Here is a 13,551-nt window from a genome sequence, read left to right as displayed (position 1 = left end):
TATTTTGCAAAATAATAGTCTACTAAAACACAGCCAAGACCAGATACTTTGAACAGACCAAAGGTCAGTTTTATGTTATTGATACGGAACATGAGTGCATGTGAGCCGTGTCATTGTAACTTCTGTATTGTTACCCAGGTATGGCTGAAAGGTTAATATAATAAAAATAATAAATATATAATCTTATGAGATTTAAGCTATTTAGTCTAAACATTTATGTTTCCATATTATAATTTGTGTTCATTCTAGAATGAAAGAGGCATAGTTTTATAGTTATATACTAATTTTTTATGGTGGTTGCGAGATTGGTCAAGTCTACTGAACCTGTACAGAGAATAATTACTGAAAATAACAGATAAAATATAGTTTTTTCTTAAGAAACATTTGATAACTATCTGGACATTTTAAAGATTTTGCATATGAAATTTCAAGATTTTCTGATGCATAAAAGTATTTTTAATCTTAAAATGACTATTACTTTGCATGATAGATAGGCAACATGAGAAAAGAAAAAAAGAAATGAGAAAAACATTGCTTTACAAACCTTACGACTTAAAAAAAATTTGACATGAATTTGATTTTGCATATGAAAGCATTGTGATGTTTACTGATAACCTGCCAAATTTTGTTAACATTTGCTTACTAATTTAAAAGTTATAGCATGAAAACTATAACAAGCGCAAAGTGGTTACGAGCCCATACTGAAAGAGATAGTCTTAAGAATGTTCATATAAAGTCTTATGTAGGCCAAACCATGTTTGCTAGTGTTCCTTTGGCCTATTTATTGTCGAGCTATCATTTCACCATACTTGCTATATCCTAGGGAACACTGTCCTGCTGAAAGATGAATCACCCACTAGTTAGTTGTATTTCAAGGTAATTGCATGATGGATTAAGATCTGCTTGTACTTGCCAGCAGTGAATGTTTTTGTGTATATCACAAATATTGTGTACTGAGAAGTAACACCAAACTTGTATTGATCCCCCATCATACTTCACTGTAAATATTGTAATTGTACATTGACTATAATACCATTCTTCTTTCCAAAGTTAAACAAATGACGTTTATTGTTGTTAAACATCTGGAACTTGGATGCATCTATAATGAGCTCATGTTTCTTCTATGCTCATTCCATTGTTTTTGGTTTGATTTCATCTTCTCAGCAGTGGTTTTCAAGCAGCTATACATCCATCGAGACTACTTCATGAATGATAATCTGTATCTTACTGTTCTCAAACTAGCATTCACACATTTATGTACAGCAAGACCATTGCCAAAATCTTTATTTAACCATCACTTCTCTCGTAAAGAACATATCCTGAAAATGTAACCATAAAGAGCATATAGTGTTAATTTCTAAAGTGAAAATATCACAGATTATATTGTGCTAACAGATTAGAGAATAATAATTTGTTTTGTCAATTGTGTTCTAAAGTAATAAACCAGCCTGTGTGGACTTTGATGGGAAAAAGAAACCATTATTTAAAGCTCTGGATACAATTGTGATAACCAACAGTTATACTGGTGATTTTAAAGCAAAATTATTACAGGTTGTATTGTAATAATAGAGCAGGAGGAAGAATTTGTCTTGTCAAATTTTGTTCTATAGTGACTGAACCAGTGTGTGTGGAGTTTGGACATTGACAAAAAAAAAAGAGAATTATTTAAAGCACTGGAAATAACTGTGATAACCAACAGTGTAACTAACATTTTTATATATGTTTGACTTGTTTTAATATATTATTTTAAAACAAGTGGATTGCATGTGTTTGTTTGTGGTTGAAATGTATTGCCATTAATTCACAGACACCTACTGTAAAGAACGTGGCCCATTCAGCCAGCCAAGATTCTACAGTGCTGTCACATGATCTGCTTGTGGTTACAACTTTTCAAGTTTAAGAGCTGGTACAGAAGAAACTGTTTGGAATACAGACAGATCCATCAGATGGCCAAAGTATACAATACAGATGTTCTACATTACTTTCTCATGGCCATTAGAAGATATTCTCGCCTTAATAAATGTTGTAAATATTTTTGTTAGTTCAAGGTCAGCCATGCCCACTTGCAAAGTCAAAGTTGTGTTGCTATGTGACGGTTTGAAGTTGAATGGAATGCTTATAACCAATAGAAAGAGCAGATTTCGCTCTTGAATTTGTTACTGGAATAGTAAATGCTTTAGTTTTCACATGGGTTGAAATGAAGTCCATTGTTCTCTCGAGGTGTACATAGCACTTGGCAAATGTTTCACACCTTAATTTTTACATTTATATTTTAATTAATTATGTATTAGTTGTGTTTTAAAGTGCATATATGAAAGATTTAGTGATTTTTATAGGTTTAACTTTTTCAGCTTGGATGGTGAAAGTGTATAAACATGATAGTGTGTGCAATGTTAGTGAATGGTGTGTGTCACAGCTGAGTACAGCATGTAATAACTATAAAGCCCTGCGGGCTGTACATTGACATGTCACCATGAATAATAAAAGACATTGAGTTCCAAGAGAAAATCAAAAATAAACTATAAGTGAAAGTTCTTATCAAATTTCAAACCATTTCGTCATCTAGTTTTATTTTTGGAACAAAATATAGTGATAGCGATGTTAGATCCTTACAATTTGGGGGCATGGCTACCATATGGTTCAAGACTTCTCAGATCAATCCCTTTTCAACCCTACTCAGTTCTGAATGACCCCTCTTTTAGTCACCCATCCCAGGTTCAACTGCTCTGGCTGTCAGTGCTCAGAGCTAGGATTAGTCCAATCTCTTTCATGCTTACCCTCCTTTTTTGCCTTCTTCCCTGTGTATTCTATTGTCTGCAACATACCTTTTTTTGATTACTCTTCTGAGGCCAGCTCAGGCATGGTTTCCTCTTCTGCTTCACTTTTCTTGGGAAGCCTCTTTCCCTTCCTTCCATCGTCAACCTAGATTACCCATTTTCCACATTGGGGTGTCAGCCTTCTATCCTTGTCATCTATGAATGTAAATGAACTGCCTACCACCACTGGTCCCTCTGCCACATTCTTACAGGTTCTCCTACTCCTCCACATCTTACTTCCTTTATATGGCTTTTCACCAAAAGCCTGTCTGTCTCAACCATTGCAGGTTACCAGGTGGCATTGTCCATGACCTTCTACCTCTTGCCACTCAATATTACATTTCTTTTGCCTGTTCTCCAAGGACTTTTTATCAACCCCAAAATACCTAATCTGGTCCCTCTTCCTGACTGGGACCTTTAAGTGGTTTTTCAGGCTCTAACTTAACCCTTTTTAAACCGTTGGCCTCATGTTCGTTGTATCAATTGTCTCTTAAGACATATTTTCTCCTTCTCCTTGCTTGTGGTCATCATCATTCGGATATTTACACCTTAAATGCCTCTTGTACTTTCCATGATGTGGACCAGTTGATGTTGTTTCCTGACTGTTCCTTTTTTTCAACGATGGGCTGTGCCAGAGGGGCAATTGGATGTTTCTCCTGTCTCTCCCTCTCCCCCTCTTATTTCCTTGTGCAATCATTTTGTTCATGTATCATATTCTAGCTGTCCATTGCTTTCTTGCTCAGACTGCCCTTTTCATGAAAACTGGAATCACCTCTTTTTACCATGACAGAACTCCTTCTCTTGAGGCTTGTCCTTTTCTACTTTGACTAGTGCGGTTCACTAGCTCATCCTTTTTGCATATCTTCTTTTGGTGAGTCTGACCATGTGCTCTTTCATGTTTCATCCCTTCAAATTTGGTATATCACTGTCTGTTGCTTATTTTCATTGCCAGCCTTTGGAGGAGATCTGACAGGCTAGTATGTGGACTAAACCTAGCACAATAATAGGTAGGCAAACAATGATTTATAAGCATAAGAAAATGTTTTATTGATGGTAAAACATATGACATGTTTTGACAGGACATTGGTCTGTCTTCTTTGGGTATGATCACCACTAAGTGATCCAAGGTTTATATATTGTTACAAATACAATAGAGATTAAATGTGATGGAATTAGTGTCAGGAAGTGATGGGATATAAGTAAAGGTCAAGTGTATGAATGGTGTATAGACCTTGTCAAATATGGCTGATGTTGTTGGGCTCATTATCACGGTTTAGTGAGAGGTCATTTGCTTTGATGATTTCTATAATTTCTAAACAGCCTCTTTCTTTTTTTAGTTTTAGGTCGGTGTAGGAGAAGAATTTCGTCCCAAAGTATTTTTTTATCTGTTTTATAATGATGATATGTTAAGGCGAATAACTGGAAATCACCTCAATGCATGTGATCTTGGTGCTATTTGCATCTTGTTTCTAAGGAATGTAACATTTGTCCTATATATTTCTTTTCACATTCACATGGGATATTGTATATGCCCTGTTTTTGTTCTTTTTATAGGTATTTTTTTGAGTTAGATAATGAAATGCTAAATTTATGTGAGTGTTTGAATACAGTTTTAACATCAATGCTCAAATTATTAAAAAGTTGAGTAATTTTGTTAGCAATTTCTGGCACAAAAGAGAATGAAACAAATATGTTTTGTGTTTTTGATAGATGAAAGGTTAGAGTTAACATAATATTTTTCACTGTTTTGAAGTCTGATACAAGCGCTATCTATGATACTGGGGTTAAAACCTCTAATAAATAATTCTTCATTGTGTAGGGGTGGGAGTTTGGTCGAGGTTTGTGACATGTATAGGAAACTCCACAGCAGTTGTGAATGAGGTAATAGTTCTTAGTGGTTCAGAAATATAAGTATTTATCTGAAATACTTTTTTTAGGTAAGATAAATGGTAATGTTTGATAGCCATTTCAATTTTATTGCATTAATCTAACAAATGAGGTTCAATTGAATGAGGTTTGTGAAAAAAATACAGGAATTTGTTGGCAAATAAAATTAACAGTTAATGCTGTGTGTAGCACAGGTAACCTTTGCATGGGATGGACAGATCATATGGTGTGGTTCCAAATATTGGAAGAGGTGGCTCATGCACCAATTTATAGCATAATTTTTAAGCTCAGCATTCGTGGTTGCCTTAGCTAGAATGCCACTAATCTTGTCTTTTTTTTTCAGATTTGATGCTATTTTCTTCAAGAAATAAGTACAATCCACTTAATATAAAATTGAAGAATAAAACTACAAAAAAGTATACAGTCTCATAAGAGAGAAAGAAGATTGATAAGATTACTTGAGTGTGGATTGTAAATAAATTAAGTAATATTTCCTTCATTATGTTTTGTGCAATTAAACCTATTTTAACATATTATAATATTTTAATACATATTTTGCAACTCAAATATTTTATATTTTTTATGTATATAGACTCTTAACTAGGCTTTGTGATTCCTCTGTATGAGTTATCCATTTCTTTAACACTGGTTTAATATTACATTTTTTATTACTAAAAATTGATTTTATTTAATTTGGAATATTATTATACAATTTTGGTGCTTGATATAAACAACTTTTTCTAAAGATTTCCATTTCTACTTTTGTAATTTTTAAATTCCTTTGTTCTTCAGCTCTTATTTGATATATTGATTTTATTTTTTGATAATATTGAATATCTTTACTGAATCTGTTTACTGTTTTGTAAATATATATTTTATGCAGCAGTAGCATATTTAAATTTTGAAAATGTAATTTAATATGATCATAGTGTAATAATGATAACATATATCTGATAATAGTTTTTGTAACTGTGTTAAAACTTTTAACTTTGTTAGATAGGTACCTTCCTAGCATGTGACACCATATTGATTGTAGAATTGAATCAAATCAAGCATAATAAATATTTTTCATTTCATTCTCAGATAATTAATGTTTTAAATAGTAAAACCTACTGCTGATATTTTTAATTTTTTCCATTAATATAATGTGTTCTTTTCAATGTAATCTGTAGTCTAGTATCTCCAAGATAGTTAATATTTTGTGTTTTTTGTAGAACTGAATAAAAATTTTGTTATTCTTGATAAATAAATATTTACAAATACAGTTCTCATAACTTATTGATTCACTTTGAACTATTTGAGTTGATATTTTTTATAGAAAATCTCATGTACACTATTTTCTTTACATTTAAACATAATAAATTATTATTAAACCAAATCCTTATGCATCTTAAATCATTATTTCTTTCTTTTATGACCTCATTATCAGACTTTCCATTATTATTTAATACTAAGTCTTTTGCAAAACTTGGTATTTTTCCCATCTGACTTAATTTCACAGAAATCATTTAAATGTAATAGAAACAATAATGGACCCAAAACTGATCCAAGGAGTATTTCAGTAGTTAAGCTCATTTCATCACTCCAATTATAATTTTATTTATTTTAACTACTCATTTCTGTTGAATATATATATGATTTAAACCAACTTAAAACAGCACATCTTATTCCAAATCTGTAAAGTTTTTTGGATATATGTTCCTGTGAAATTGTGTCAAAAGCTTTTGGTATGTTTAGAAAAAGAGTACATGTTTCTAATTACAGAGAAATACACACACATGTATAAGTATGACCATGCAACATTTCACCCTTCTACTTAGCGCATCATCAGGCAAGAGAAAATAACAATATTTTGACACATTAGAGGATACAGGATTAGAATAGTGCTATAATCGTGTGAAGTGAGAACAACAAGAAAATGAACTAAGTAATTTTAAATGCATGAAGTGTTGGAAGGAGTTTCAGTGATGAGTGTAACAAATTTATTGATAACTCAGAAAATAAACAAGGTGAGAGTCTCTTAATTTAAATTCTGGCTTGCCATTATCAATAGTTGATGTATCTTATTGGTGGAAATTCTAAAACTCAAATAAAGGAAAAAGAAAATCTAAAAATATTATGAGCAGAGATGCATCATATGACTCAGAAAAGTGAAGATTGAGAATTTATTTAAATATTTCCATTTGAGGTTAAGAAATTAAAACATTTAAAATATTTAAACTTGAATTACAAACAACATTTTGATGTCAAGTTTACTTACATAAACTGATAAAGTTGTTTAACTAAATTTTGAATGTAACTGTAATAAAGCCTGTTACATGCACACTTTGATGCCTGCTGTACAGATAGGGTTAATGAGAGTGGCACATTATGTTTACCTCTCAGAGAAATAATTGACAACACTAATATTTTGAAAACTTGTGTTTTGCAGATGTCTATGAAGATACAATGTGCAGAACTAAGGATGGAACCAAATGAAGCCAAACCATTTCATCAAGGTAATAAGCAAAAAAAAAAGAATTCTTTTTTTTTTTTTAGGCTTTTCGTATAAATATTTAGAAAAAAATGGGAAATTATTCAATAAACTTCATAAACTCTGGTTGGAGATTTGTCTCTTCTTTTGAATATAAGTATTTTATAAGAGGTTTAAAAAAAAATTTTAATGCCAGTATTTTTTTCAAATTTCATGTGCTACTTAATACAGATAAGTAATTATATTTTCTTAGATGACTAAAAATGTACACCATATAGAAAGTGAGACCTAACTAGTGATTTGTATAGAGAGATGGTTACCTCTTTTTACTTATTATCAATGTCTATAAGTGAACCATGAAATTCTACTTGCTTTATTATTAACATTAGGGCACTGCTTCAATGACTTCAGTGACTTACCCATCACTATGGCAAGGTACGTTTCTTCAGTCATGCTATTGAATAGGCTTCCATCTATCTATATTAAATTATGATAACCTAATACATTACTTTACTATAATTGGGCAAATATTTGCCCAATTTACAAATTGATCCAAGTCATTCTCTAATATCTCATCATCAAATATTACTAATTATGCATTTATTGATATTATTAACCCTATGTGCTGTGGGGTTGGTCCATTGGAGCAAGCCTATACTGAAGAATTATATTCATTATAATTGTAAATTTACTATACGTATCTTAATGAAATTTGTAAGCTTTTAGTAAACATCACAAGTATGTTGTGCACAAAATATCATTTTTTTAATAAAGTATTTTTTACTAAAGATTTTCTGTGAATTTTCAAGGCAGTCTGACTCAGACTCTTGACTAGTTTGTGTGTAAGCTGATTTTCACTTTAAGAATAAAAAATACTTTATCTTAGTTTGTACTTTCTATGATCTGGTTATGGAGTTACCCTTTCACTGCTGTCACTACTACTCATTTCAAATGTTAACTCTTAAGAACCTCTGTGTCCCAGTCTTGGTCAAAAGAAATTGTATAGAACAGCAAATGCCAAGTTTCAAAGGTGAACAAAAGCTGCAAATATAAGTTAATTGAGAAAATCACTAGGGTAGGTTACCAATCATTATAACTAATGAATCTTGAAGTGGTCTGTTAGCTTTGATTGTTTATTTACTATTTGGGAATTCTGACTTGAGAATGGCTAGAACTCAATAGCAGCTCATATAATAAGTATTTCTCAGTAGTAAATTTCGTCACTGTCTTCATCATCCCTAATCCTTTCTTATTTTTGAATAACTACATATCTTTCTATTGCTTGAACAAGTTTTAATGGATCAATTTTTACAACCTCTTCTTTCCAGTATCTAAGATTTATCACTGCACATGGTGAATGGATGTATTGTGTGTGTTTTGCTGAGACATTTTCATCTCTAACAGTTACTGGTTCTTGAAACGTTTTTTGTTGTACAAAACATGAAGATAACTTATATACATATGGAAACATCTGTTAGCTGAGTTCTTGCACAGATCTTAAAATATAACTTTGATAAATGAAAACATCAGCACATGTAGATACGTAGATCTTGAAAGTCGAGTTGTTCATAACTTGAAAATAGTGTTGATAACCGGACCAATTGTTGGTTGAGATGTTGCAAAGGGAATATCTGCTGAAGCTTTTCACCAGACACTAATCATAGCAGAACCGTCTGGAAAATAATCTATAGGAAATAGTACAGCTTATAAAATGAGTCAGATCAACGTAGGCTGGTAAGGTAATCACTGATTGGCATGTCCTTAAGCCAATCAGGAAATGTCACAGACCTACTGAAGGATGTGTAGATTGTATAGGAATTCTTTTTGGTGGCAAAGGACAGGTTTATGTGTTTTAATAAAGGTGGCTTCCAAATATATAGATGAAAGGTTGACAGACCATTTGCTATGATTTGTTCTGCTATGATTAGTGTCTGCCAAAAAAGCTTCAGCAGATATTTCTTTTGCAACATCTCAACCAACAATTGGTCCAGTTATCAATGCTATTTTCAAGTTTTGAACAACTCGACTGTCAAGATCTACGTATCTACATGTGCTGATGTTTTCATTTATCAACGTTATATTTTAAGATCTTGCAAGAACTCAGCTAACAGATGTTTCCATATATAAAAGCTATCTTCAAGTTACTGGTTCTCCTCGCCACAAGTCAAAATAAGCTTAAACTGTGTCTTCTGTGTATGTAACCATAGGTATTTCTACTCAGATTGAATGACGATACTATATCTTTTCTGTTATTTATAGTTAAATAAACTAAAATCAATTTACAGTCAGAGTATGCTTCTAACATAAATTAACTTTTCCAGTATTCATTGCTTATACAGTATGTAGAGGTTTTATAAAATTAATGCATCTGTGACTTTAAGGAAGATTTTGCATGTTGTAAACAAATACATACTTTACATCATGTGTGAATTTTCATAAATAACATGAAAAAATTATTCCAAAACTATACAAAAACATTCAAGTTTTGGGTCTTTTTTTTTTATAATTCAATGTACCTTTTGTCTGTGATCCTGTGTGCTAACTCTTTTTTTTTATCAGAATTTCTCCAAAGCATTCACTGTAAGTACTACAGATATAGACAAGAGATTTTCTGTTAGTTTGCAACAACTCAACCACTAAAAATAAGAAATAAATTTAAAACTATACAAGGAACTTTTTCATACAGCTCTGAATTTGTAAGTGTAGAAGTGTATCATAACAGTAAAATGTATAGTAGGATACAAAGTTTTCATGATACAAGTATTACATCTTCTGCATAATACTTTAAATTCTTGATTAATTAAGGAAATAATAAGACTTTAGTGTTTGTTACTGTAAAGTATCGCTTAATCTTTAATGATCATTTTTCAGGTGTGATCAAACAGTTTTTATTTTGGCTTGTAACCAAAAATGTTTTTTTGTAAACTTGGGCCATGTTATCATAAGTAAAACTCTTATTTCACTTTGGCTTTCCTACATGTATGTTTTAACTATATGGCCTAATTTGCCATTTTTAACTATAAAGTTATTTTCTCACAAAGGATTTTTCACAAAATTTACTCTTTTTGTATTCTAAGAAAATTCTATATTCTTGCATTTATGTTAAAATACCACACTACGATATTATTTTAAAACTAGAATGGCCTTTATGCTTTTGTCTTGTAATATGGATTAAAAAAAATCCATAATTTTAAAAAATTGTGCATAATGACAAAGCAATATGTATGGTATTGACCTAAAATTTGGATACTGTTTTTTAATAAATTTAAACTTTCTCTTAGTAAACCATATATGGTTTTAACCAGAGCAGACGGTAATAAGGGTAAATCTCCTTCCCTGTTTGAAATTGGGTGGTCAGGCAAACTGTGAAGTTGATTACTCATTCTAACTCTCTTTCAACAATCTTCCACTAGGGCCATATTATTTGATAATTTCTGGAATAGGTTCATCCCTAAGATGCTTGTGCTTAAGCCAAGATCAGAGATCTCTATCAGTCTATGAGATGTAACACTGATTTTGAGATGGAGTGATGCCTCTGCTTACCTCTAGCTTAGATCCATTAGTATTAAAAATTCAACATTACATTAACACTTTAAGAGCTGTGTCAGTCCAGTGGGCCAAGCCTGTTTCTGTGATGCTATATATGCTATAACTCTTAACTGCTTAGTTTATCTTCACAGAATTTGGCAAATGTTCAGTAAATGCTACAAAGCTGTTATACACAAAAAGTAGGATATTTTTATAAAGTATTTTTATTAAAGATTTGTCTGTAAATTTATTTCACATACCAAATTTCAAGGCAATCCATTGAGAAATACCTGAAAGATAACATCTGCAATTTTGATTGAGTTTCTTCGAAAGTTTAAAGTTATTCAAGAAAAACTACACAAATTGGACGAAAATTTTTGTGCATGCCTATATAAAATGTCACATAAGATATCTGTCTAACATTTTTACTACAGCTTTACCTAAGAATAAAAGTGGACTGTTCAATCGGATTAAAGATGGATGATTTAGAGCAACAAAACTAAGGTGAAAGAATGTGCAGTTACAAAGTATTGCTAGATTAGCAGTTTCTAGCTCAAGTTTATAAAAGAATCATATGGGTGGATGGTTATTATTGATTGCCAACTTTTCAGCACAAATTTATTAAATTTTATGAAATTATCCTAATTAAAGAATGTTTAGCATCACATGATATTAGCTGCAGCAATTAGCATAAATAATGATGATTGTTATGGCTATACCAATTGCATGGAGGTGATGACAAAGAATTGTTAATCTAAAATTCCATGGCATTACTATAAAGGACGTTATTAACACTGTTTTAGAGAGGAAAAACTAACTGCCTCGTAATACCAGCAACAAGATGTCCATGCTCTGTTCGTATAATTAGAAGATTTTTCCATGATCTTCTCGTAATTCCAGATACAGAATGTCTCTGCCCTGCATTTATGGTTGAGTGACTTATGATTTTGCCCATAATACCAGTTACAGCTTTACCCAGTTCATAAGGTTGAGTTGAGGCAAGCACAGGCTCCCATAATGCTGGGTTTGGTTTGTTGTACTTCTTGCTCCTACAGTGGTTTTGGGAGTTTATCCAGTTATGACCAATAGTTCACTTCCCCTTCCTAGCTCTGGTTGCTTAATGTATGACACACTGTTTACTTAAAGTTGGGATTGTTAGGTGTATGTAACATGGTTCACATGCCCTAGTCACAATGTTGTTGTTCCTTTTTTTTTCATTCTCTAACTCCTAATGTCAAGGGCTACTTATGGAACCTCATCTGTCCAGTTGAGGTTAAGAATGTACATAGCTCATTCTGTTTCTATGTTACTATAGCTTGCACCTATCAAACCACATTCCACTTGTGCAAGTAACTTCCTTTTCTATCCATTTTGGATTTCCTTCGTACTTCTAGAGTGAAGAGCATATCTGTTCCAGAAGTAGTGCAGTACCCCATAGGTCATTTTGCTCTTGATTTTATATTTGTGTCTATACTGCCCCTCCACCTTTGCAGTGGAATTCTAGCTTTGTGTGAGAAGAGATAAGACTGTATCAGAAGTTAACATTTTTCTTACACTGAAGATGTATTTCCAATAGGTAGTTACCTCCCTTACATACTTCCCACCCTTCTTCCCCACTGCAGGTGTTCTCCTTTTGGAGACTGCCAATTAACAAAATTGAAGATTGAGTGAGAATAGCAGAGGGAGTTAGCTACACCAATATAGGTGGCACAATACTATTGGTGGAGAGTAGTCACTTGATATGTACACGTTCAGACATGGCACGGAACTGATGGGGTATATAGACTGGTGCACTAATCGTGAAAATTTTGTTAGCAATGCTTAGAGGGCAGACAAACATTAAGATAGCTTTCATTGAGAAACCATTTCATTTTATGGCTCTCTTTAGTCTGTGTGTGAAGTACAGCTAATAAAAGAAATAACACGTTTTTTTGTGAGTTTGGGACATGTTGTGAGGTTTCAAGTGGTATTACTTTGTCTATGCTCATGTTCGATAATGATATTTCCAGTAAAGATGATGGAATCTTTCTTACATTCTAGTTTGTTTTAGATATTGAATGGCTATATATTTGTCCTCAGTTTCAGAGGAAACTTTAATATAAGGCTCAATTACCCACTCATCCCCAAATACAAATTAAATCATTTTTTTAATATATATATATATATGAAGTGGATCATGAGATATGAAGTTCAAGTAAATGGGTTTGACCGTAAGTTTGCTGTAGATGATAATTTTCTATGTCCATGATTTATGAATAACAAAACATTCTGAAAAAAAAGTTGTTGAATTGTGTGTGAGTATTGTAAAATGAACTTTATTAATAGTTATTCTGAATTAATAAGTTCTGTTATTAGATTTATATATATATACGTACATACATAATTTTTTGCTTATTGATTTAACTCTTTAGATTTATGGTTGGTCAATGTGACTGACCTTGTATCCACCAAGTAACCATCAGAGTTTCCATAATATAACTTAATATGTTGTGTGCTTCTTTGCAAAATTTGACAGACTTTCATAAAACATTATAAGTCCTATCTTAAAAACTAAAAATTTTTAAAAAACAACAATTATTTTATACACAATTCTATAAAAGTGAGATTGTTTCCAGTCTCCAAATTACTAAAATAATAACTTACTGTACAAGGTTAAAAAAGTGGTAAGAAACCCTGATGAGACTGGAAAACAATCTCATACACTCTACATGTTTCGACATGTACCCTTGCATCATCCTCAGGAGTGTAATGTTTTGCAAAAAATAACATAGAATTTATGTTTTTATAGAATTGTATATGAAATAATCATTGTTTTTCAAAACAAAATTTAGGTTTTAAGATATTCAG

At 31.8% G+C, this 13,551-nt stretch overlaps 1 protein-coding gene across 3 annotated transcripts in view; it reads left to right on the top strand.

The window, feature by feature from the left end:
* The window catches only part of LOC106466654 (biorientation of chromosomes in cell division protein 1-like 1), a 60,733-nt gene that overhangs the window by 18,871 nt on the left and 28,311 nt on the right, over nucleotides 1-13,551 (top strand). For all 3 annotated transcript variants that reach the window (XM_013926945.2, XM_022394714.1, XM_022394713.1), the window contains exon 3: nucleotides 7,135-7,201. In XM_013926945.2, the coding sequence (XP_013782399.1) occupies nucleotides 7,135-7,201 (67 nt within the window). The remainder of the gene's footprint in view (nucleotides 1-7,134; nucleotides 7,202-13,551) is intronic.

Source organism: Limulus polyphemus, unplaced genomic scaffold (genome assembly GCF_000517525.1).
Source record: "Limulus polyphemus unplaced genomic scaffold, Limulus_polyphemus-2.1.2 Scaffold2334, whole genome shotgun sequence".
In the NCBI taxonomy this organism is placed as follows: domain Eukaryota; kingdom Metazoa; phylum Arthropoda; class Merostomata; order Xiphosura; family Limulidae; genus Limulus; species Limulus polyphemus.
This window is presented reverse-complemented; position numbering and strand designations above follow the sequence as displayed.